Genomic DNA, 27176 nt, shown 5'->3' with positions numbered 1-27176 from the left:
ATGTATGAGCATGGATTAAATGTTGCTTACATTGACTGAGATCAGAATAAAACAGAGTAATTTTGATTCTAGAATGGAAGCAATAAATATTGAATGTTTCCTCATTTATCCTGTAGATTAACTCTGCTGCTGTTAGAGACCACTACAGGACATAAATAGACCCTTCAGCCCATCTAGTCTGTGCTGAACTGTTATTCTGCCTAGTCCCATTTACCCACGGTGTGGAAATTGTTAAAGGTGAGCTGAGGTATTGCAATGAGTGAGATTGACAAGATATCCAATATGATGTCATAGCCGTGCTTGGTCCAGGTATGCAGTGGGACTAGATTCGTGGAGAACCCAGTGATTGGCATCATATTATGTCGTCTCTGTGCAGTAATGAAAAATATATGAAGACATCCACATTTGACAAGGAATATCCACAAATCTGATGAAGCTGGCAGAGTTGAAAGCTTTGGTGAGATGTATCAAGGTGTGCATTGGATTAGCCCCATGAAGTGAGGGCGGTTGTGGGAGGCATCTAAAGTGGTCTTAGAGGAGCAGATGGAGATTGTCTCTGGGATTTGCCCTATTCATTTCCAGAGCATGATCCAGGACCTGCCTTGAATGGTTGGCGAGCAGCCTTGTGGCTTGAGCGAGTGGTGGCCAATCAGAGAGATGGGGAGACCAAGCAAGGGAATGAAAGAAGGAAGAATGGGTTGGACGGGGGAGTATCAGAAATGAGGGACCCGAAGGAGAGTAGGGTGGTAGGGAAGGGGCTGAGGGCAAAACATGCCCACAATAAATACAAACCAAAATGACTGAAGCAATTATTGAGAAGAACGCAATTTTGTTGTCATGTTGGACATATCTATTTGGCGGTTTCATTGGATACTTTGGATGTTCTCAAAGTTCAAATAGAATGATTTCTCAAGAATTCTGCTCAATGCCCCCAGGCCAGGGACTCAAATTGTCAGATCGTCTGATTTGCTGCGGCTGCTTCCTTTGCTTCGTTCACTGTTCCGTCTCTGATCGGTGACTGAGATGTGCTTGCTGGGGAGCGAGCTATGATCCTCCCGACTCCCACCCCTGTCATCCATTATGGCAAAGTTCTCTCGGTTTTGCTTCGTGGAGACATTGCCATTGTAAGGGTGGAACACTGGATCAGGTTCTGCCAGTGGGGGGACACTGTAAAGCTGCGGTCTAGTGTGGCCCGCAAAGTATTGGTAACTTGGGGTGCAGGGTCCTATTCTCTTGCTTGTCAGTGTGCCATTCTGTTTACAGGCAGCTTGGGTGGCGTGATTGTTCTTGGTGGCCCTTCTGCATTTCTTGATTCCCAGATGACATATCTCAATGATGTTCAAAAGTAGGGACAGGCAAGCCATGGCCAGCATGAATATAATGAAAATAGTCTTCTCAGTGGGCCGGGAAATGTAACAGTCAACAATGTTAGGGCAAGGCGAGTAGTCACATTTGTAAAGAGGTTTCAGCTCAAAGCCATAGAGATAATACTGGGCCCATATAAAACCAACTTCGAAGAGAGTTTTAAAAATTATATTAAACAAGTAAGTTCGTAGAATAGCTCCTTGCAGTCTAATTTTACCCTGGTCATGCAGCGTAGGGCATTCGATGTTCCTGGCATTTTGCATCAGTGCTTCCTTGTCTCCAGGGGGATATCTGCTCAGCTTGCCTCTCTCCCTCTCCTTCTCCTTCTGCTTCTCCTCCATCCGCACCAGAAGGAAGATGTGGCCCAGGTAGACCAGCGTGGGAGTGGACACAAAGATGATCTGCAGCACCCAGAACCGGATGTGGGAGATGGGGAAGATCCTGTCGTAGCAGACGTTCTGGCAGCCAGGTTGCTTGGTGTCACAGGTGAAGAAGGATTGCTCGTCCCCCCACACTTTCTCGGTGGCTGTCCCCAGCACCAGGATGCGGAAGACGAACAGCGATGTCAGCCACACCTTCCCTACCACGGTGGAATGCTCCTGGGCACTTTCTAGTAAGTTGCCCAACAAACTCCAGTCACCCATTCTTTCCTGCTTTTAGCCTGTTGGGAAGAACAGGAGACCAGAAGTCAGTAGGATTCACGTTCCAAGTCTGTTTTGTTGATTAAAGTTCTATCGGTAGGATCAGTCTACATACTGCCCATTACTCTCCAACCCCAACCATCGGCAATCTCAAGCTCATCTAGCTTGAGATAAAAATTAAACCACTAAAGACCTCACAAAATAAAACTAAGTTCTAAGTGGATATGATGAAAACCTAAACTATTAATTCTTTTTCTTTACACAGATGCTGCGTTATGAGTTTCTTAAAAGCATTCTCTACCTTTACTTAACAGTTATTTCTGTAATAACTGCCTCTCAACCTTGCAATACACCATATAATCCAGATACCAATTTTTCAAGTGAAAACAATGGTCAGTTATCAAACAATAAAGTTTAAGGAAAAATTGGGAATTTTTTTTAACTGCGATGCTTTTAAGAGACCATAAGACAAAGGGGCAGAAGTCAGCTATTTGGCCCATCGAGTCTGCTCCGCCATTTTATCATGAGCTGATCCATTCTCCCATTTAGTCCCACTCCCCTACCTTCTCACCATAACCTTTGATGCCCTGGCTACTCAGATACCAATCAATCTCTGCCTTAAATACATCCAATGACTTGGCCTCCACCGCTGCCTGTGGCAACAAATTCCATAGATTCACCACCCCCGACTAAAAAAATTTCTTCGCATTTCTGTTCTGAAAGGGCGCCCTTCAATCCTTAAGTCATACCCTCTCGTACTAGACTCCCCCATCATGGGAAACAACTTTGCCACATCCACTCTGTCCATGCCTTTCAACATTCGAAATGTTTCTATGAGGTCTCCCCTCATTCTTCTAAGCTCCAAGGAATACAGTCCAAGAGCAGACAAATGTTCCTCATATGTTAACCCTCTCATTCCCAGAATCATTCTAGTGAATCTTCTCTGTACCCTCTCCAACGTCAGCACATCCTTTCTTAAATAAGGAGACCAAAACTGCCCACAGTACTCCAAGTGAGGTCTCACCAGCGCCTTATAGAGCCTCAACATCACATCCCTGCACCTATACTCTATTCCTCTAGAAATGAATGCCAACATTGCATTGGCCGCCTTCACTACTGACTCAACCTGGAGGTTAACCTTAACAGTATCCTGTACGAGGACTCCCAAGTCCCATTGCATCGCAGAACTTTAAATTCTTTCCCCATTTAAATAATAGTCTGTCCGTTTATTTCTTCTGCCAAAGTGCATAACCATACACTTTCCAACATTGTATTTCAAGAGGATGGAAGTGATAAAAATGTTGAAGGTAAGGGTTTGGATGAAAAGTGCAATCTCTGCAATTAGACCAAAAGAGCAAAATGGAGATTACCTCAAAGGACTGTTCTGGGATCCAAGAATATGTTTGTTTTGTGCTACCAGTGTCCAAATGTGCACCCAGTGCCTGGTCAGGAAGACTGATGAATAGGGATTGAACAAGACAGCTATACTGTTGTTCTTACTACTTTAAAATTTCCTAATGCTTTTAAAATAAGCATTTTGAATTAAGGCCAAAATGACAAAAACTGAAGAGTCCAAATGATTTGATTTTTTTTTTTTAGCCTGCTGGTGTCACAGAAACGGGCAATACTTTAACTCTATCATTGTATTTGCGTTTGGCTCTAATAGCTTATATTAACAAATTCTGGTGATCTGGTCTAAAATATATCCACCAGTGGGGCTGAAGAACAAGGAAGAGATTGTTTCAGATCTTCAGGTTCATGAAATTTAAATGCAGTACAACAGTATGTAAATTTTCAGGCACAGCTAAAAATGAGTAACTGTATTTTGAAGCAAATTGCCACCATTCAAAAGGTGAGAAATGATGTACAAGGTGCAGTTTGTACTGCTCTACCCTCGGGTAAGGCAAAAATACTAATGTCTTAAACAGTAGTAAAGATGTGACGGTGGAAAATTATTAGTTTATCTGCTTTCTGTGTCCAACTTAGAAATGAAATGTTTGGATTTATTTAATACAAGGGGTCAACAAATATAAAATCAATTATTAATAATGAATAAATTCTACACACACTCTAAATTTGTTTTTGGGCAGTTTTATGTCTCTCACATTCACTATACAAAGTGGACATAAGATGGATTGGTCCCCTGTTTTACATATAATGTTGACATGCCTATACTTTTAATACATGGTGGAAAGGAAAAACTTGAAATGTCTATATTTATATGGAAATGGGACATGTGAAAGCCCAAATGTAGGCAAGATTCAAATTCCTTGGCTGATCTACAGATTAATTCTGGTTGGACAGTTTGCTTCTCTTTTGCCTTGCTGAAAATGGCACAGAATTTACAATATTAAAATCAATCTATTCCGTGGTACAACACTCATGGAAAATGGTGGAGACAAATAGCCTCTGGTATAGAGAGATAACAGACTGTCTCTAAACCAGATGACAGCAAAATTCATTCTGTTTACAATCAGAAAAATCCATCTTAAGTGATTCGAAACAGAAACGCTGTGGTCAGATAGATGGGCTAAAAACTTTCATTAATGACCTGCCCTACCAATGTTTGGTTACTTTCATATTTTTGGATTGCAAATTAAAAATGACAAAAGGAAAAACATGTCAGTTTATTTGCAGATTATTATTCCCAGACAGGAGGTGGTCAGTATTTGGCTTCTATGTTGTAGTTCACTGGTAATTGCAGAAGAAAGCACCTTTTATGCGAAACAGATTCTGTGAAGCCTATCACGTGGAACTCCACGCAAGAGAGCTGCAAAGTACTTGACAACAGCCCTCAGCACCACTGAGCACACCTCCAAGGAGCACTGCCACAAGAAAGCAGCATCCATCATCAGGAAAGAGGCACAGGAGCCTTGGGTCCCACATCACCAGATTTAGGAATAATTATTACTCTTCAACCATCACTCACCTCAACACTAAAGTGATTCCACAATCTATGGACTCACTGTAAATTACTCTATAACTCATGTTCACAGTTTTTAAAAAAAAATTTGCACAGTTTGTATTCTTTTGGTTGTTTATCAGTCTTTGTAGTTTTTAATTCATTCTATTTCTTTGTTTTACTGTGAATGCCTGCAAGAAAAAGAATCTCGAAGTTGTATATGGTGACTTACACATACTTTGATAATAAGTTTTCTTTGAACTTTGAAGGGTCAACATTATTCCAACAGGCCTTTTTGAGGTTCTTTAGAGACTCCCATTGAGCTGTGATTTGCAATGCAAGTGTGCTTGATGAAGATATCTTTGTCACTTCTCACTGGAAAGTCGGTCAATTACAAAGTGTCATTTCTCTGAATAGTTCTCATGCATCTCCTGACAATTGGTCACTACCTGCTCTCTACTTAAGCACAGGGAGCCCATGGCAAGGAAACTAAAGCAAGGCACCAAAAAAACTGAAGGTTCTTTCAAATATTTTTGAAGAGTATATCTAGCATTCTGGATCACTTAAGAAATTTATCCAGTTAGCATAGCAATTTGGAAGCACCCAAGCTCCAGTCCCATCTGTGATTAGTTGACTGCAAAATAGCAATAAATACAGTTGATCTCGGTGTTTCTGAATGAGATTTGGAAGTAAGTAATATAATAATTAAGATACTGTACAGCAATATGGCACCCGAGACTAATAATCTAGAGATGCAAGTTCATACTGCAACAGAGAACTTTCTTCATTACTCTCATTAAACAGCCTAGAATTAAAAGGCTAATATCAGTTCTTGTTATTTAAATTATAATTGATCAAAGGATACCAGATGATTTGGCAGATAAAGATTTGCAAGCATCTTTGGGGGAAAAGAAACATCAGTCTCTTTGGGCACTAATTGAATATTACACTAAGTTGGAACATGTGAGAGAACATTTAGATTGATGAGTATCAATAAGTAACAAAACTGTTTGTATATAAGTAATCAAAAATGCAACAAAGAGCAAATTATGATGCTAGGAATCACATGGACCATCGTGACTCAGTCACAATGTTCTACTTTGAGCATTCAGACCTTTTTCATTTGAGCCGCCACAAGTACAGCATTCATTTCCTTCATAACTCTACAAATCTTTATTGTTAATATCTCGTTTCTTTTGTGCTTTATGGGGCACATGATGGGGTGGGGGGAACCAAGCACCAATAAATGATTAACTTTACCAACTTCCAGTGGTTTTGATTTGACTCTGTTGTGAAGTTTGTTTCTTCATTAACCACAGGAATTATTTTAATTCTATGTACAATTTTGATGCTTGTGAATTAATAATTAGGGGAAGAATTCAGTCTCCCATGCTAATGGGACCATGTGGCCCCACCACTGAGTTGGGGACCACAAATTTCAACCTTATATTTATTGTACTGAACTTAAGTTCCTTTGATGTATTATTTCTCAGATTTTCATACAATTAGGCAGCATTCAATATCAAGGAAGGTTTTGAATTTGCATTTACATCAGTTATTAGGATGTGCCAAAGTATCTCCCATTCACCAAAGTGCCTTTGACTATCAATCCAGGGGATGTAAAAATGTTCGAGGCCATTTGCATTTTATTAATCTTAAGCAGTTCAATTCGCTTTTTGAAAATGGATATTAACCAGATGCAAAATAAATCATAAGATTCATTTTAAAGTATTGAAATAAATTTCATCCATTTTCACTACTGTTCAGTAATTTTGTTTCACGCTTTAAAAGTACAGTTCCAATTGATTAATATTTAGCACAGAGTTAAGGGTAAATTCCATATTATGTTCTTTGAAGTGAAAGGAGGAATTAATTCATAATAGATCAATAGGGAATGGAAAGGGACATTTGATGTGAAAATAACCCTGAGCAAAATAAAAGTTTGAATATTATGTGTGATTGGGAATGGTATCCGAACAATTCTGCAGATTGAATGTGTGATAGGGAAGTGCGTGGAGGATGAGAGATGGTAGATGCACAATAATGGAGCTTCCTTCACACACATCCTCTTTAAGTCGCTCAATTCTTTTCATAGATTTCTGGCTATGGGATGGTAACAAACAGTCTCCTTGTGATACTCGCTGACTTCTTTCACAGCAGCTTGTGCTGTTTAAAGCCCTTCTTTTGAACAATAGTCAGGAAAAAACATTTTCAGTTTACACCCTTGGGAATGCTCAATTATGTCAACACCAAGACAATAGGGCAGCTGCGTCTGTTTCTCTCCTATATTTGTCACACTACTCCTAACATCATTAAATACTGAGAAAATCAGTACGATCATGGACTTCAAACAAATTTATTCCTTAATCATTAATAGTTTTGCTTTTGAGGAAGCTTTCAATCAAATTCATATCCCGGAACAGCTGTGAAGTATCCAGCTATTAAACGAAAAAGTACAGCCTTTCCATAATGTTGAATGCACTGCCAAATGTGTCATGCAACAGATGTGCAACCTACTGCAGCCCACCTGGCTCCCCCTCCCCCACCCCCAGTTGAACTATTTTTTCCACTAAAACTGAGATAAAAATAAAAGGTCACAAATCTAAGAGGCAAAACTTCAAGTAATCTCAGCCAGCTATCAAAAGCAATTTCACACCCCCTGTTACACTTAAATATGTGAAAATGTTTTGCAAGAAATGCATAATGGTAACACTGGTCTTTAATAACTGTATACTGGTCCCATAAAGGTTTAGTTGGTAGGTAAACAGTTTATGTAGATCCTGATTTGTTTTCTGGCAGGGCAGGAGGAGAGATATAATTAACCTCAGCATCTTTGGATTAGGAACTATAAACAAATTATTAACAGCCCTTCTGATCAGTATCTTAGAGTTCCAGCTTTGTTGTGGAAACGTGGACACCAATTGAGAGAGCATCGAGCTATTATGTCAAAATGCTGAGCGTGACCATAATTCCCTCTTAAGAATGAATAGCACTGTGCTGGCGCACCATTGCAGAATGGCTGCCTGATCAAGATATCATACATCATTCACTACCTGTGGAACTGTATCTTAACAGGAGCTGAGACTTTCTATTTTGAATTCCCAGTGGCCAACCCCGTACCTATTTCTGTCCTTCATATGTTATTAATCTAATCAGTTTTGCCTTTCAAAGTTTGATTTAGCAATCTATCAGCATTTAGGGACTACTTTCGGCATGTCAGTGTCAACTCATTACTGATACATACTTATTTTTAACTTGAAAACAGAAAGAAAATGCATTTGTGCCCTGCTACTGTGCAACACTAGCCCCTTGTATTTTTTTAGGTGGAGCTATTTTTTTTATCAAGATGCTATCTGATGAATTTAGTACCTAGTGAGTCTTCCTTTTTGTATTCCTATTAAAATGCTGTAAAACCAGAAACTATCAGCTGTCAATGAAACAGGATTTAAGCAAATTCAACTTTATTAGTTACTCCAATCAACAAAGTTACAGTGTTCTATTCCCAGTTAATGGCATTTCGCAGTTAGAAAAGCAAAATGTTTCCTGTACTTTTTTTTTCACTTCTTTCCTCCTTTCTGAGGCGGTAATTAATGCTGGACATAATGCCATTGGCACCAGAAGTTCATGGATATCTTATCTAAGTAACCTTCTTCACGAGCCCAGGCAATGAGAGACCTGTCTTTCTGCATCTTAAAATGTGAAGTTGAGGTCTGACCTACAAGGGGAGATTAATAAGTTCGTGGCCTAAGGTAGAAGGAGTCAATTTTAGAAAACCGAGCACACTTATTTTTCAACATAGTACCCTCCTACATGCACGTGCAGTTCAACTCTTTGAGTGATTATGCAGAAAGCTTGAAGTTAAGAACTCATCTCCTTTTACCTTAGGCCATGAACTTATCAATCACCCCTTGTGTTGCAGGTGGCTTTGGTCAATATTCTTTTTTCCCCACCCAGGGTGCTGGAGACAGCTGGCTTCATGTTACCCTGTGATACTTTGCAAAGTTCAGATTTCAGGCCTGCAAGAAGTTGATATGCTGGTGACTTAGTTCTTTCAATAATCAGTTTTTTAAAAAAATTCCTAAACAATGTGTACTGCAGTTGGAAGCAATGCTGAATTGGCTTGGATATATGAATGAAGCCAGCCAAATAGATGGAGGATATGGAGCTTATTTGGACCGGTGCCATTGTTTATTCCATTGAGTATGGCTGAACTTACTGCATTATAAATGGCTAAAAAGCAAATGGCAGGCATAATAAATATTGTTTTTAAATGAGTGTTGAAAAAAATTAAAGACTTTTGCATCCCAACAGGGATCCATGTTTTTATTATTGGTCTCTATACAGACATGTTTTTTATTGCACTCCTGACTTGTGTATACTTTTGGTCTTGGCACAGACTTGCATCCTCACAGGAATCAACGTGTATCGTTTTGGTCTCTATGCAGATGCACTAGATTGATTTCTGAAACGTCCAGTAAAGAAGCACCTGGGCTGGTTGATATTCATTTAAATTCAGAAGACAGTCATGCAAAATTCCAAAGGGTTTGAAAGGCTGCATGTCAAAATGCTGTTTCTTACCATCTTAAAATTTAGGACAAGGGGATACCGTCTCAGGAAAAAGGATGGGTATTTAAGATTGAGATGAGAGGATCTTTTTTTGTTATGCAGTAATTTTCAAGTCTTTGAAATTCTCTCTTCTGTGGGAAAAGAATGTTCAGCTGTCCAGAGTGCTCAAGATAGATCATAAGAATGTTTTCGTCTGAGGTAATGAGGTAACGAACGCGAGAGTGGAGGTGCCGGCTCAGCAATACTTTAAATGAATGGCTGCAGCAGACTCCAACAGCCATATGACCTACTTAGGATTCTTTATCTTTTGTTCTTATAGCATTATTTTCAGAATCAGAATTAGGTTTTATATCACTGACAAATGTCATGAAATTTGTTTTGTGGCAGCAGTGTATTGCAATACATTAAAACCTATAAATTACGGTAAGAAATATATACAGTAAATGCAGAAGTCTTACTGTATTGCATTAAAAAGTTCTGTAAGGTGAAGATGCTTTCAAAAATAATGAAAAGTTTCTAAATACCAAGAAATTTATTATAAAGAACAGTAAACAGCAAACAACGAAATCAGATCAATATTTACTGTGACTACGCTTTGCCTTTAAAATTACGTCTATTCTCTTAGGTAATTTTTGGTGAAAAGAGAGCTTGTCCTATGTGATGGGTGTCTTTAATGATAGATGCTGCCTTTTTAATCTAATGCCTTTTGAAGATATTCTCGTTTTTTTGTATATAGTGCAGCACAGTTTTTGAAACGTGAATATTATCTTTGAGTTGTAAGTGAACTGGTAATAATCTGACTGAAAAGCCATGATGGTAGAAATTGATAATTGTATTTCTATCCCGATTTCCCTTTGAGAAGGTGGAGAGGTGGGCAGCCTTCAAAAATGCTGTAGACCTTCTGCTGAAGGTGTTAACTAGAATGGTGTTAGACAGGGTGATCCACCAGTTGCAAAATGAAGCAGTGTGATACATTCCAAACCAGGATCGTAATCAACATTAAGGAAAACCTGCTGGAGGTGATGTTCCTATGCTCTTGCTGCCCTGACCTTCTTGGTAGCTGAGATTGTAGGTTCGTCTTGCTAAAGTAGCCTAGCTAAGTAACTGCAGTGCATCTTGTAGATGCTACATACCATGGGCACTAGGGACCTATGGTTCAGGGCAATAGATAATATTCCAGTCAAGTACACTGCTTTAGTCTGGATGGTGTTGAGCATCTTGGATACTATTGGAGTTCCACTCAAGGAGGCAAGTGGTGAGTTTTTCATTTGATTCCTGACATGCATTTAAAAATATTGGAAAGGCCTTGGTTTGCCATGAGGAGAGTCACATTTCACGGGGTAACCAGCCACTGATCCACTCTCATAGCCATGGTATTTAAATGGGTGGTCCAACTGATCAACGTTGAACTCTAGGTGAGAAATTCAGGCAAGATAATGCCCTTTAATCTCAAGGGTGGGTTGTTATTCTCTCCCTCTTTCGTGGGTAGTCATTGTTTGCCACCTTTTGTGGCATAAATATAACTTGCCACTTACCAGCAGCTTCCTGAATGTTATGGCATGGACTACTTCTCTTCTCAATGTTTCTCTCAGTGCTAATTTTATTTTATTGAATCCACTATGCCATTGCTATTAAGTACTAAGAGTGTTCTGAAGGTTTAGGGATGTAGCATTGGAACTGCTTGAGTGTAAATAATTGCAACTATTTCAAGAGCTGTTGAGCTCTTGAAACATTAATGTCAGTTCACATCTCATTCAGACTTGTGCAAGAAGAGTTTTCCTCCTGTAACTGACTGCAATACATACTTCAAAAGGGCCACATTTACAGATTGTATCATGTACCAATGTACATGAGCTAATGTCCTTCATTATCTTTTGAGGAAAACAATAATGTGTTCTTCAGAGCAAAATACAAAATGCTGGAGGAACTCAGCAGGTCAGGCAACATCTAATAAAGGGAATAAATATTGCTATTTCAGGCCAAGGCCCTTCATCAGGACTGGAAAGTAAGGGGGAAGAATCCAGAGTAATGACTTCTTTCACATATTTTAATTTTTGGAGACATTTGGTGTCATTGGTAAGGATAGCATTGATGGTACTCCCCAGAACTCCCTGGCATGTAAGTGCAATTGTGAAGAAAGGCAAGGCAGCACCTCTACTTCCTCAGGAGTTTGTGAAGATTTGGCATGACATCTAAAACTTTGACAAACTTCTGTAGATGTGTAGTGAAGAGTATATAGGTTGACTGCATCACAGACTAGTATGGAAACACCAATGTCCTTGAATGGAAAATCCTACAATAGCTACAGTAATGGATATGGCCCAGTCCAACATGGGTAAAACCCTCCCCACCATTGAGCACATCTACATGAAATGCCGTGGCCTGAAAGCAACACCTATCATCAGCAACGCCCACCGCCCAGGACATGCTGTTTGCTTCCTACTGTCATCAGGAAGAATACACAGGAGCCTCAGGACTCACACCATCAGGTTCAGGAACAGTTACTACCCCTCAACCACCTGGCTCTTGAACCAAAGGGGATAACTTCACTCAACTTCACTTGCCCTATCACTGGAATGTTTCCACAACCTACGGGCTCACTCTTCATCTAATATTCTCAATATTTATTGCTCATTTATCTATTATTATTATTATTATTTATTATTGTATTTGCAAAGTTTGTTGTCTTATGCACATTGGTTGAACACCCAAGCTGGTGTGGTCTTTAATTGATTATGTTATAGTTATTATTCTATGGATTTATTGAATATGCCCACAAGACAATGAATCTCAGGGTTGTATAGGTGACCTATATGATAATAAATTTACTTTGAATATCGATTAACCTTTAGAAAGTTTTGGTGAACGACCTTCTCAGACTATTAGTCTATTAAAAATAGTGTTAGATATGGAGTTTCAGGTTTACATCCAGCAATGTTGAAGGAAAACTTATTATGTATCTAGATTGATGAACACCTGCAAGCAATGTGGACATGGGAACTGTCCTCATCCTTCCTGAAAGTAAAGGTGGCAGGTTTTCCTGATTTAGTAGCTGATTCACACGGAAGCTGCGTTGTGCCTGTGATAGAGTCAACCATTGATTACAGGAGCAGCAAAAAGCAAGCAAGGAAATAACAGATAGAATACAAAGTGGAAAGAGATTAGATCAACCAAATTGGGTACAAAGAATAGTGTTCTTCTAAGGAGTGAATGATTGAAAGCTGTTGGCTTTGAGAGGGATTGGGTACTTGCAAGTATAACAGGTATTTGGGAAGACAAACAGGACGTTGGTCTTTATTGCAAGCCATTTGAGGAAAGTAATAGAGATGGTTTGCTCCATCTATAAAGGACCTTGATGATACCATGCTGGAATACAACAGGTCAACGGCAGATGCCATCTCTCTGGCCCTACATTCCTCCTTAGAACGCCTGGAGAATAAAGACGCATACATAAGGCTCCTTTTCATTGACTACAGCTCTGCCTTTAATACCATCATTCCAAATAAACTGATTCCTAAGCTCCGGAACCTGGGCCTTAGCACTCAGATCTGCAGCTGGATCTTCAACTTCCTCACAGACAGGAGCCAGGCTGTAAAAATAGGGGACAAGCTCTCCTCTACAATCACTCTGAGCACTAGTGCCCCACAAAGCTGTGTACTCAGCCCCCTGCTGTACTCACTGTACACCCATAATTGTGTAGCCAAGTTTCCATCAAACTCAATATATAAGTTTGCTGATGACACAACAATTGTAGGCCGTATCTCGGGTAATGATGAGTTTGAGTACAGAGAGGAAATTAAGAACTTGGTGGCATGGTGCGAAGACAATAACCTATCCCTCAACGTCAGCAAGACGAAGGAATTGGTTGTTGACTTCAGAAGGAGTAGCGGGCCGTACGACCCAAGTTACATCGGTGGTGCGCAAGTGGAACAGGTCAAAAGCTTTAAGTTCCTCGGAGCCAATATCATGAATGACCTGACTTGGTCCAACCAAGCAGAGTGCACTGCCAAGAAGGCCCACCAGCGCCTTTACTTCCTGAGAAAACTAAAGAAATTTGGCCTATCCCCTAAAACCCTCACTAACTTTTATAGATGCACCATAGAAAGCATTCTTCTAGAGTGCAATACAACCTGGTATGGAAGTTGTCCTGTCCAAGACTGAAAGAAGCAGCAGAAGATCATGAACACGGCGCAGCACATCGCATAAACCAACCTTGCATCCTTGGACTCACTTTACACCGCACGCTGTCGGAGCAGTGCTGCCAGGATAATCAAGGACACGACCCACCCCGCCAACACACTTTTCGTCCCTCTTCCCTCTGGAAGAAGGCTCAGGAGCTTGAAGACTCGTACGGCCAGATTTGGGAACAGCTTCTTTCCAACTGTGATAAGACTGCTGAACGGATCCTGACCCGGATCTGGGCCGTATCCTCCAAATATCTGGACTCGCCTCTCGTTTTTTTTTTTGCAATACCTTACTTCCCATTTTTCTATTTTCTATTTATGATTTATAATTTAAATATATATTGATTAATTTTTACTATTTTTAATATTTTAATATTTAATATTTGTAATCCAGGGAGCGGGAAGCACAGAATCAAATATCGTTGTGATGATTGTATGTTCTAGTATAAATTGTTTGGAGACAATAAAGTATAAAGTATACAAATCTCGTCCTCTTACTCAAGGAAAGATATACTTACCATGAAGATTTATCAGATTGATTTCTGGGATGGAGGGGTATCCTATGAGAAGATGTTAAGCAGACTGAAATAGTCCTACGTTATCTTACGCTTCAGAATTTTCTGAGACCCACCATTCCATGGATGTTGTGTCCCAGCTGTCTACATAATATACAGGCCAGTATGCAAGCAAACCAGGGCAGTACGATATGGAGAGCAAGCTGTTGCCCATGCAGCAGGCCTGTCCTCACCACGCAGCTGATGAATCCAAAGGAACGGCAGAGACCGATACAGTTTGGCATCGCAACAGTTGCCAGTCAGCATTGAATTCAACATAGGACTGCCTTAGGGATTCCAGCTCTGGATTTTTCCTTGGAATTTACTCCCAAAGCCTTTACTGTGAATGAGTGTATCTGCAAGGCAGTGGAAGTTTGAGATCAGAGTTTCCCTTCACCTAGATGAGCCGCCAACGTGCCCGTGAGCCCCATCTGCCCAAAGTGACCGGTTTTAAGGTGCCTGTAACATGTTTTTGCCCCTTCTCCTGTCAGTGGAAATGGTTCCACTGGGATTAGTAGCTAAGCCGCGTGTGAAGGGCAGGAGCTGAACTTGGTTGTCAGAAGCTATAGCCGGGGAAGGTAGTGGGGATCAGCTCGCACTACCTATTAAATGCTCCCGAATGACGTGCATCTCAAATAGCTTCTGAAAACCAAGCCCCCTGGCTACAACAACCTTAAAGAGCCATTAAACTGAAAAAATCAAATATTCAGAAATATTGAAATTCAAATAATCCTTGAGAATTAATTAATATTTGTAAAATTCTCGGTGATAAGTAGTGCAAAACAGTGGAACCTGGGGTACAAGATCAATCATGATCTTTCTCAGAGGAACAAAGGACAGAATGATTCTGTTTCTTACAGAAACATCCTCTCATGTTTCACCTCCATTGTCCTTCACAATGGATTGGCTTTATGCTGCATAGATGGGCTCTGGCTTGCTAGATTATTTCTAATAGTGATTTCTCTTTATTATTCCATCCTTTTGTTCTTCACATATAAACTGCACTTGGTGACGGCTTCAGCACATGTGGGTCATCTTCTACATGAGACCAGTAAGTCCCAGCTCTATGTTGCCCCTGCCTCCCCTGCATCAATAATGTCACTTGTTTGTCCAACATCCAGTCCTGGATAAGGCACTGGGAAGATTGATCTTCACAGGTGGTCCAAAGGCTCCAGACTCTTATTACCAATTCCATTCCTATCTCAGCCAGTTCAGACTGGAACTATAATATTCACTGTCTTTGATTTTAATTTGATCCTGATTTGAAGTTCCAACTTCAGATCCTTTCCATTCTAACCATTGCCTACTTTCACATTTCACTGTTTTTGACCTCTCTGCCTATGATGGTTCATCAATAAGAAACTTGTTATTTCTGCTTCATTGTGTTCAGTCCTCTTCTGACCAATCTCCTATACTTCCTCTGTAAACAACAGCTCACTGAAAGCTCCATTTGTGACTAGTCTATTCTACAACGTCTTCAGAGACATGCACGCCTGAGTAAAACCAGACAAACCTCTTAGAACAATAATAATTTATTCATAGAGTTGTATAATAATAGCTCATGGAAACAGGTCCTTTGGCCCAAGTCATCCCTGCTTACTGTAATGAACTACTCTCCATAAATGATTGTAGCTCAATGCCAGGGAGCCTTTAAGTCTTTGCAACACATTCTGAGTCTTGTTAATGTGCTGGAGGAGTTCAGCAGGTTGGGCAGCATCCGTGGAAACGATCAGTCAACGTTTCGGGCCGAGACCCTTCGTCAGGACTCAACCCAAAAGGGTCTCGGCCCAAAATGTTGACTGATTGTTTCCACGGATGCTGCCCAACCTGCTGAGTTCCTCCAGCGTATTGTGAGTGTTGCTTTGACCCCAGCATCTGCAGAGTATTTTGTGTCTCTTGAGTCCTGTTGTTCTTCATATAATCTTTCCCAGACCTCAAGTTGTATTCCATATAATTCTTCCCTCAAGTTGTGTGAAATTTGCTCTCAAACCTTTGTTATTCTCTGTATAACACACCACCAGGCATCTGGTATTCTTTATGCAACTCATTCCCATTTATGTGAAAGCTTATTTGTGAACAAGGAAATGCAGATCCTTAGTAACACTGAGGCATAATTTAAGCAATTGCTTATATTTATAGCTTGTGGTAATGGTTTGGATGTAAAACAACATAAGGTTTTAGTTTAAATTTCTTGAATTTGGAAAGAAGCCTTTATTCTATTCTTAGTGAACTAAATTACAAATTAAGGTCATTTATCCAAAATCTGACCACTTAGACATCTACTAGCTCTTATTATGTCCAACTCTGAATTTATTTTGAAACACTCCAAAAAAGACTTGTATTTATGTAGCATCTTTCCTGTCCTTTTCTGCATGTTCCATATACACTCAATAACCACTTTATTAGGTATCTCCTATACCTAAAGTAAGTGGCCACTGAGTGTACATTTGTGGTTTTCTGCTCGTATAGGTTCGATGTGTTGTGCGCATTCAGAGACGCTCTTCTGCACACCACTGTTGTAATGTGTGACTATTTGAGTTACTATCGCCTTCCTGTCAGTATGAGCACAACTGGCCGTTCTCCTCTGACCTCCTTAACAAGCTGTTTTTGAAAATTGCCACTCATGGGATGTTTTTTGCTTTTCTGCACCATTCTCTATAAACTGCAGAGACTGTTGTGTGTGTGTGTGTATATAAAAAAAATCCCAGATCAGCAGACCACCCATATAGCACCAATAATCTTTCCACAGGCAATGTCACTTAGATTGCATTTCTTCCCATTCCAATGTTTAGTTTGAACAGCTGAACCTCTTGACCATGTCTGAATGCTTTTACGCATTGAATTACCGCCACATGATTGGCTGATTGGATATTTGCATTAATGAATGGGTGTATCTAATAAAGTGGTCACTGAGTGCAGTTCACAAAAAAAAGTTAATCTCAAGTTTAGTCGTTTATAAAACACAGCAGCAAATTAAAGCACAGCAAGATCAAATATACATCAATATAATAAATAATATATATTTTTGAAATATTATTTGGCTGATAACAATTGGCTAGGATATTGATGATAATTATTTTGCTGTTTTTCAAGTTAGTGCTATTTGCTTCACTAGGACAGTTGACAAAGTTTCAATTTACAGTACTGTGCAAACGTCCTAGGCACCATATATATATATATATATATATATATATATATATATATATATATATATATACATACACACACACACACATACAAACACAAGGAATTCTCGGACAAAGGGTCCCAGCCTGAAATGTCGACTGTACCTCTTCCTAGAGACGCTGCCTGGCCAACTGCGTTCACCAGCAACTGTGTTGTGTGTATAAGTATATATATAGCGTGTGTGTGTGTGCCTAAGACGTTTGCACAGTACTGTAAATCTGGTTGGAGCAAAGGATGTTGGGAATGGCAAGGGTAGAGTGCCCTGGGAGGGGTGAGGGACAGGTGGCAGAGAAGGAGTGCCAGGGGTGGGGGAGGGGTGTTTGATGCGGGTGCAGACACACCTAGCCCTGAGACACCAGGCAAGTTCCTTTTATTCCAAATAATTGGTATATTGATCATTACAGATTGTCCCTCTGGTTCTTTCTGGTCCCTCCCCTCTCCTTTCCCACTTTCCCAACTGTAATTCCCGTCTCCCTCCCCCATTCCCACTCTCAATCCACAATAGAAACCCATATCAGAATCAGGTTTATCATCACTCATGTATGTCATGAAATTACTACAGTACTGTGCAAAAGTTGTAGGTACTCCAGCTATACTGTATATACTGCATGTGCACAAGATTTTTGCACAGTACTGTATATTTCATCTCAAGGAAAGCACCTCTGACGGTGCAGCACACCCTTCGTGAAGGACTAGATTATCAATTCAGATTATATGTGCTCGAACCATTGGCTATAATTGCCGGACAATTTAATTTAATGCACCAAATAATTCCCTCATAATTGCTTTGATGTCTTTGCTTGTCATATAGCAAACTTAATTCAATAACTAGATGACATTGAGATAAGAAGATGGTTTGTACTTCGTGTTTGCTTTGTCACTGCTGTAGTGAAAATTTAGAGCCTTCTCACATTAATCTTCAGTGGAATTTTCTATTTATTGAGTTGTGATGACAAGACTGAAATGTTAACTATTTCCACTGTCTGAACTGATGATCATTTCCACTATTTTTTATTCTGTTTTCTATTTCACTACCTAGTTGGACAAGATCCTGCAACAATATACACAAAATGTTGGAGGAACTCAGCAAGTCAGGCAGCATCTACAGTGCTCATAAAATGTATACATCCCCTTTGGAAGTTTTCATGTTTTATTGTTGCACAGCATTGAGTCACAGTGGATTTAATTTGGATTTTTTTGATACTGATCAACTGAAAAAAGACACTTTTGTGCCAAAGTAAAAACAGATCTCTACAAAGTGATCAAAATTCGTTATAAATATAACACACAAAATAATTGATTGCATAAGTATTCACCCCCTTCAAGTCTTCTTTACAAAAATGCTCAAGCTCTGTCAGATTGCACGGGGATTGTGAGTGAACAGCCCTTTTTCAAGTACAGCCACAGATTCTCAATTGGATTGAGGTCTGCACTTTTGACTTAGCCACTCCCGACATTAACGTTGTTGTTTTTAAGCCATTCCTGTGTAGCTTTGGCTTTATGCTTGGGGTCATCGTCTTGCTGGAAAACAAATCTTCTCCCAAGACAGTTTTCTTGCAGACTACATCAGACTTTCCTCCAGGATTTCCCTGCATTTTGCTGCATTCCTTTTACCCTCTACCTTCAAAAGCCTTCCAGGGCCGCTGCAGTGAAGCATCCCCACAGCATGATGCAGCCACCACCATGCTTCACGGTAGAGATGGTGTGTTTTTGATGATGTGCGGTGTTTGTCTTATGCCAAACATAGTGTTTAGTTTGATGACCAAAAAGCTCAATTTTGGTTTCAGCAAAGGATAGAACCTTCTTCCAGCTGACTTCAGAATCTTCCACATGCCTTCTGGCAAACTCCAGCCAAGATTTCATAAGAGATTTTTTTCAACAGTGGCTTTCTCTTTGCCACTCTCCCAGAAGCTGTGACTGGTGAAGCACCCGGGCAACAGTTGTTGCATGTGCAGCTTCTCCCATTTTATCTACTGAACTCCTCCAGAGTTGTCATAGGTCTCTTGGCCTCTCCCATTAGTCCCCTTGCACGGTCAAGTCACACAGTTTTTGAGGATAATCTGCTCTAGGCAGATTTACAGCTGTGCCCTGTTCTTTCCATTTCTTGATGATTGACTTAACTGTACTCCAAGGGAGATTTAGTGACTCGGAAATTTTCTTGTATCCATCTCCTGACTTGTGCTTTTCAATACCTTTTTGCAGAGTTGCTTGGGGTGCTCTTTTGTTTTCATGGTGTAGTTTTTGCCAGATACTGATTCACCAGCAGTTGGACCTTCCAGATACAGGTGTATTTTTTTTTACTAAAATCAGTTGAAACTCCTTGACTGAACACAGGTCTTCAAAAACAAATCTCCATTTAAATAATTATGTGACTTATAAAGCCAATTGGCTGCACTAGTGATGATTTGGTGTGTCATATTAAAGGGGTGGGGAATGAATACTTATGCAATCAATTATTTACTGACTTATATTTCTAGTTAATTTAGATCACTTTGTAGAGATCTGTTTTCACTTTGACACCAGAGTCAGTTGATCAGTGTCAAAAAAGCCAAATTAAATCCACTGTGATTCCATGTTGTAAAACAATAAAACATGAAAACTTCCAAAGGGGGTGAATGTGTTTTGCAAGCATTGAATGCAGGGGAATGAATCAGATGAAGGGTATCTGCCTGAAATGTTGACTGTTTATTTTCCTCCATAGATATTGCCTGACTTGCCAAGTTCCTCCTGCTCATCTTCCACTACCTGTATTTTTGTGTAGGTTATTTATGCTGGTCTTGACGAGGTCTTAACTATTTTTAATATCTCATTTATTTTTAAATAGCGGCAATCTCCAAAGTAGTCCTGTCAGCCTTTCCTCTTTTATTTTGGTCACCTAATAAATGATAGGCTAAAGCCCTAATTTTGGGATCTGAGCACTAACTTAGTTTTGGGCTTAAGTACAGTAGTGAGGGAGCACCACAAAATGGGTTTAGCTGTTTTGGTGAAACCCACTTATCTAGACCCAGTCTGCCCTCTAGAAGTCTGTCCTGATAAATACTAATCTTCAACCAATATTCAAACAGTTACTTTATATTTGTTGTAGGAGCTTACTAGGTACAAATTTATTTTGACAGTTCCTACTTGCAATGATTATACTTTAATATTACTTATCCAGCTGTAAGACACTTTGGGTCATTTTGGGGTGTGAAAGGTGCTATATAATACCAGTCCTTTTACTCCTTTATTTCTTTGTATCAGTAATAGAATCCATTTTATCATGTGTTGTACACACATGATTTTTGATCATTATTCTATTGTCATTTTAAATGGAGAATGTAATCTTGATCCTGTCCTATGAATAACTGTTCACAGGTGAGAGTGTATTCACATTGTTGGTCACACTGTGTCAGCAAAACATCATTAACCATGTTTTATGGAGCAAGTTAATAGTATCAGAGAGATGCAAGAGATTAGCAAGATGGCACCAGAGCATGTCAACTGGTTTTGCAAACTGCTCCATACACATTCACTCATTACTTCTATTATAATCATTCTACTCTTTTAAATCTAAACTCTATTTCTAAGAACTACCACACACCTTATTCTGCATTGTTATAAAGAATATTAAATGGTTCCCTTGTACAATAAGATGGACTTTTGACCTCAGAATCTGCCTTGTTATGATCTATTGTTTACCTGCACTGCACTTTCTTTGTGCCTTTCGCACTTTATTCTGCAATGTTATTCTTTTACCGTGTTCTACTTCAATGCAGTGTGTAATGTGTTGATCTGTATAAACAGTATGCAAGATAAGCTTTTCATTGTACCTTGGTACATGTGACAAAACCAATGCCAATACCAATTATAGATGCTGGAACTTAGAGCAAAAAATGAGCTGCTGGAGGAACTTAGTAGGTGAGGCAGCATCTGTGGAGGCAAAGGATAGTCAACAACTCAGATCCGGACTTTGCATCAGGACTGAGTGTTTCAAGTAGACACTTCCTCCAATATAGCCTTGATGACTACGGTATATTGAATAGCCTCAAATTCCTCCTCACTTGGATCCGTCTATTGCTTGCTTGCTCCTGCCTAGTCCCTCACTAGGGGTGAGACTGGAGCAGGTAAGTGATTGCTGGATCCAGGTGAGGAGGGATTGATTGCCAGATAGAAATTTGTAGGGACGGAAGGATGAGAGATAGCAATAGAGGTTAGAATGTAATAGCAGAGACAGCGAAGGGCAGCAGATTCTGGAATCTGAGGAGAAAAGAATATTTTTGGATGCACTCTGTTATATTTGAATGGATTATTGCTCAATCTGAAATGGTACTGAGCTACACACTTGGGGTGAGTCCATGTGCCATCTCCAGTGTCTTCTAATTTAGGTGGAGTAGTGACAGCAACAATAGCTTTGCTCAGGCTACTAGTTGCTCTGGACCAGATAAATTGACCTGGATTTCAAAATATGATCTTCCGTGTCATCTTCTGTGTGCCTGAATGTTCCTGAAAATAAGTTGCATTTAACAGCCTGTTCTCATGCCATGGTAAGCTATTATGTAATCTCTCACTGTCAAAAATAACCAATGAAAAGATAGGGAGGTGCATAAGGAATTAAGGCAATTGTGGAAATAGGAAAACAAATTTAAAAATAATTGTGTTATATTCATCGTGGCTATCTCTTGAAGTCGAGGATGACGGTCTTTGTTCTGTTGATCTACTTATGGGCTCTCAAGTGGCTTATGACTCCAATCTTGGCTTTGAAAGTTCTTCCGCATTCTGGACAGGTAGTTCCAGATGGCAGATCGGGCTTTGGTTGTTACTGCCTCTCTTTCCATTTTCTTCTCTTTTCTTCTAATTCTGCACATCTGTTGGCTTCGAACGTTGCTGTTCCTTCTCGGATGATGGCTTGCCAGAGTTTCCTGTCCTTGGCATTGGTTTCCCAATTGTTGATATTGATGTTACATTTCTTCATGTTGGTCTTTAAGACATCTTTGAACCTCTTCTGTTGTCCGCCTCTATTACGTTTGCCTTCTTTAAGCTGGGAGTAGAAGATCTGTTTCGGCAGACATTCGTCTTTCATCTGAACAACATGACTGCTCCATCTTAGTTGGTTTTTGATTACGTAGGCTTCAATGCTTGCTGTTTTTGCTTCATTTAGCACACTGACATTGGTTCTTCTATCTTCCCAGCTGATATTTAAGATGTTTTGAAGACAGCGTTGATGGAACTTTTCAAGTGCCTTCAGATGTCGTCGGTATGTTGTCCAGGTTTCTGATGCATACAGGAGCGTTGGGATTACCACTGCTTTGTACACTAACATTTTGGTGTCTGTTCGGATGTCACGATCATGAAAGACTTGTTCGGAGACTTCCAAAAGCTGTTCCAGTGCACTTAAGATGACATTGGATCTTGTCATTACAGCAAACCTGTACTGATACTCTGCAGGCTGCTCCAAGCAAACCACAGAATTACCACAAGTTTTACTGATATCACCCAGCCTAATCACATTTCATATCCTTACAGTCAGCAAATCTTTCATAATCTTCATATCCACAATTTGAAGATCTCAATCAGTGTGTTATCTTTCTAGATTATTTACCTAACTCATTTGGAGGGGAATAAACAGTCAATGTTTTGGGCCTGAAGTATTCACCAGTTCCTTTAGCAGTGGGATAATCTCCTTTCCAAGTACAGCCTCAGACTAAAGCTGGCAATTCATGCCCACGCCATACTTGATCAGGGGTCCTGATCTCATATCTTACTCATCACAGAGGCTTCCATCTCCATGACATCATCAGACCTTTCCCCATCTCAGCCAATGAAGTACATGTGATTTGTCACTTTGCCTGCTCCTATTTCCTTGCATGTAAACTTCAGTTTTCCCAGAGCCTTGCTGCTCATGGTAAGCTCAATTCACTCAATCATCACTCCCATCCTTCTGAGCTAAATTCTTCCTGCAGCTTGGCAATTCAAAGCAAAAATATTGCCTTGTCGTTGTCCCTCTATGGTCTAACCCACTTCATAGCTCTTTAACATCCTGCAGATCAATATGAATGAAATTGATAACATGCAATGAATTTGGTGCTTTTCTGATTCAGTCAGTTGGGTGTCCTCACAACTGATAGCTCCCAATTATCATCTCTGAATGAGAAACATACAACTTCATACCTCATGCTAATGAATGCCATATGCACAACCAATGTGCATAATTTGTCTTCTTTTGCACATTGGCTGTTTGCCAGTCTTAGCTTATGTATAATGTTTCATAAATTCAATTACATTGTGAGAAAATGAATCTCAAGTACATACTTTGATATAAATTTATTTTGACTTTGACTTGACTTTGGCTAACAGGCAGAGAATTTCAATGGTACCTCATTTGTATTAGTCTTCTAAGGATTTTGCTGTCAGGACCTTGGTGGAATTAACTATATGATAGTTTACATTTGTTCATTTAAATGTTTTCCACGTAATTAAAAAAATAGCTACATATCAGATCTGGAAGATATAGCAGGGTTTCTCAATGTTCACAGCAAGCATTCCTATTACTGCTATGCCCCAATTCATATTTGAATTCCCAGACTGACATGCATGCCTCTCCTGCCATGATAAGGCCAAACTCAGATTGGAGGAGCAACACCTCATATTCTGCTCAGGTAGCTTCCAACCTGATGGAATTAACTTCAATCTGATTGAATTTTGCTCATTTCTCTGCCCTCCCTCCTTCTCTCTTTTTTCCCATTATTCATTCTGTTTACCCTCTTACTCCTTGTGTTCTCCTCCACCGCACTCATAATCTGCCTATCACCTCCCTCTGGTTCCCCTGCTCTTTCCCTTTATTTCAAGATCCATTGTCCTCTCCTGTCAGATTTATCCTTCTTCAGCCCTTTACCTCTTCCATCTATCCCTTCCCAGCATTTTACTTCATTCCTCACCTCCCCACCATCCTACCTTCCTCCTCGCCTGGTCTCATCTGTCACCTGCTGGCTTATCCTCCTGACCCTCCCACCAACTTCTTATTCTGGCTTCTGCCCCCTTCCTTTCCAATCCTGATGAAGGGTCTCGACTGTTTTTCTCCCTCCATAGATCTCCATGAATCATTCTTGTAAATAACTTCATAAAGTTGGCAATTCACTGGTGATTGTTCATTCAAAGTTTTGTGCCATGAGCTCATGCTCATTAAAATCTGGCTCTAATTTTCTTGCTTGTGATGGGGCTCTGGGAGAAATCTCTGACCCTCAGTTGTAGAAAGGGACCTGGTTTGAGACCTTATAAAAAGACATGGCTTCCCCAAGGGCAGCAAAGTGGCACAGCCACCGACCCACAGCGCTAGAGACCCAGGTTCAAAGGTTTTAGATTAATTTGCCACTATAAATTGTCCCAAGAATGCAGATGTGATAGATTCTGGGGATAATTCATGAGTATGAGGGGTGGATAAAAGAAAAATAGGATTGACCTCACTCTGCTGAAGAGCCTGTTTCCATGCTATGTGTCTCTATGACTGTATTAATGTAAATGGACGTTTGACTGTCATCATGGATTTGATGGGCCGAAGGGCCATTTTGTGCTGTCCGACTCAATGACAATATCTCATTAGACATTGACTGCATGTAGGGGATGGAGTGGTTTGGATTCTAATGGTATCTGCCCTTTGAAAGGTGAGTGTAACTTCTGTGAAATGGGGTGGGGGGGGAGCAGATGTTCGCTCTTTGCATTTCTTTATTTAATTCCCTTTGAGGAGACCCGCAGTTCTCGACGTGATTTTATCACAGTGCACCTTTTGCTCTCTGTGACTGAGCTGCAGTCAGAGCTCAGCCCTCCCTGGATCAGGACATCTGCCGACATGGGGCTTTTGAAGCTGACCTTGTCCCACTGGGCACCAGAAACCTTCCCATGTTACCCATAATCATCTGCATTTTCACTATCCCATCAGACCTGTTTTCCAAAGTGAATGAAATGCCTGTTAATAATATGCCAGACTTACAAAGCCACAGTCTGAATCTCAGTCCTGTTATCAGTGGTTGCTGCCTTTTCCTTTTTCCTGCTTTCGTAGAAACAGAAAATAGCCGTGGAGTTGTACAACATGGTAATGAGTCCTTTGGCTCAATTTGTCTGTGCTGAGCTAATAGTCTATCCTGGTCCCATTCACCTGTGGCCCAAATTCCTCAAGGGTTCCAACCTTTTTTATGTCATGGACCCTTCCCATTAATCAAGGGGTCGTGGACCCGCAGTTGGGGAACCCCTGCATCTAAACCACCTTGTCCTGGTGTAAATGTCTTCTAAGCATTCTAACTGTACTTGTCTTTACAGTTTCCTTTGGCACCACGTCTTGTGTAAAAATGTTTCCCCTCAGGTCCTTTTTAAATCATTCCCCTCTCACCTTAAAAGTACGACCTTGAACTTTGGACACCCTCACATGGAAAAAGACTGACCATTCACTTTAATCCGTCATGTGCTCCTTTATGCGTTTTTCAATACCTATAAGGTCACCCTTCAGCGCCGCATACAAAGGGAAATGGAAATGGCCAAACAGAAGAGGAAGAGGAAAACAGCTGTGACAAAGGAAAAAAGAGAGAAACTGGGTAATTTCGGGAAGAGCAAAATAGTGTGGAAGCTGCAGGTGGTGCTACACGATTGAAAAGTGTCATTTAACCACTGGCTGGATGTGCACACGTTGACGTGGTTCACTGTGCTTGAAGATCAGACTCTAACAGGCAGCGGTGAGACACTGTCGGCTCTGGTTTACAGTCAAATTCATGTTCCAGGAATTAAACCATAAAACCACAAGACACGGGAGCAGAATTTGGCTCATCGAGTCTGCTCCGCCATTCAATCATGGCTGATCCTTTTTCTCCCCCATCTACTCCCCAGTTCCCGGCCTTCTCCCCGTAGCCGTTGATGCCGCGTCCAATCAAGAACCTATCAATGTCTGCCTTAAATACACCCAACGACCTGGCCTCCACAGCTGTACGTGGCAACAAATTCCACAAATTCACCACCATCTGGCGAAAGAAATTTCTCCGCATCTCTGATTTGAAAAGGCACCCCTCTATCGTGAGGCTGTGCCCTCTTGTCCTAGACTCTCCCACCATGGGAAACACCTTTTACACATCTACTCGGTCTACGCCTTTCAACAGTCGAAAGGTTTCAATGAGATCCCCCCTCATCCTTCTAAGTTCCAGCGTACAGAGCCCGAGCCGGCGTGGTTTTCCTCCTCGCAGTGGAAGTATAATCAGCTTTGTCTCATAAACCGCGGCGGCGACGGAAATATTTTCCAAACTTTAGCACAATTCTAGGACCCTTGTTCCCACGCAATAGTTTTAAGATCTTATTGGTAATATTGTTAGATAAATTACTCCAATAAACTAATAAACTCAATGTAAAGATATTCTGTTGTAACTTTTTGTTTAGAAACAAGGCGCGTTTTCCTTAAAATGCTAGAGTTGGCTTCTCGTCAAACTCTACATGTAAAAAAAAAGTTCTTCGTCTCATACTGTGAGCAGAATGATTATCAACAAGTATTTCAAACGGCCAAACCATCACAATTACCTGACTGCCAGAAGATTACATCAATCAGAGCAGCTCCCAGACTGTGTACCTCGGCAGACTCCTCTCACGGGTACTCCTAGACCTTTTGCCTGGCCGCTACAGAATCATTTTTCGAACCTTGTTGATCCTCTGCCCGTGAACATCAAGAAAATAAAACCGCAAAATAAAACAAAGATCTTTTCAGATGGTGCCTGAAACTGGCCCGAACTGAGGGAAACCGCTTTCGCATGTGATCTCTATCCTTAGTTTA

At 40.4% G+C, this 27176-nt stretch overlaps 1 protein-coding gene across 1 annotated transcript; it reads right to left on the bottom strand.

Annotated features, from left to right (window-relative positions):
* LOC140204582 (gap junction alpha-3 protein-like) lies at positions 1-27176 on the bottom strand. The gene is made up of 2 exons (XM_072271303.1): positions 26927-27176; positions 1-2026 (listed from the first exon to the last, which is right to left on the bottom strand). The coding sequence occupies exon 2, from the start codon at positions 2007-2009 to the stop codon at positions 945-947; it is 1065 nt and encodes a 354-aa protein (XP_072127404.1). The 5' UTR covers positions 2010-2026; positions 26927-27176; the 3' UTR covers positions 1-944.

This window comes from Mobula birostris, chromosome 10 (assembly GCF_030028105.1).
Source record: "Mobula birostris isolate sMobBir1 chromosome 10, sMobBir1.hap1, whole genome shotgun sequence".
NCBI classification, from domain to species: domain Eukaryota; kingdom Metazoa; phylum Chordata; class Chondrichthyes; order Myliobatiformes; family Myliobatidae; genus Mobula; species Mobula birostris.
This window is presented reverse-complemented; position numbering and strand designations above follow the sequence as displayed.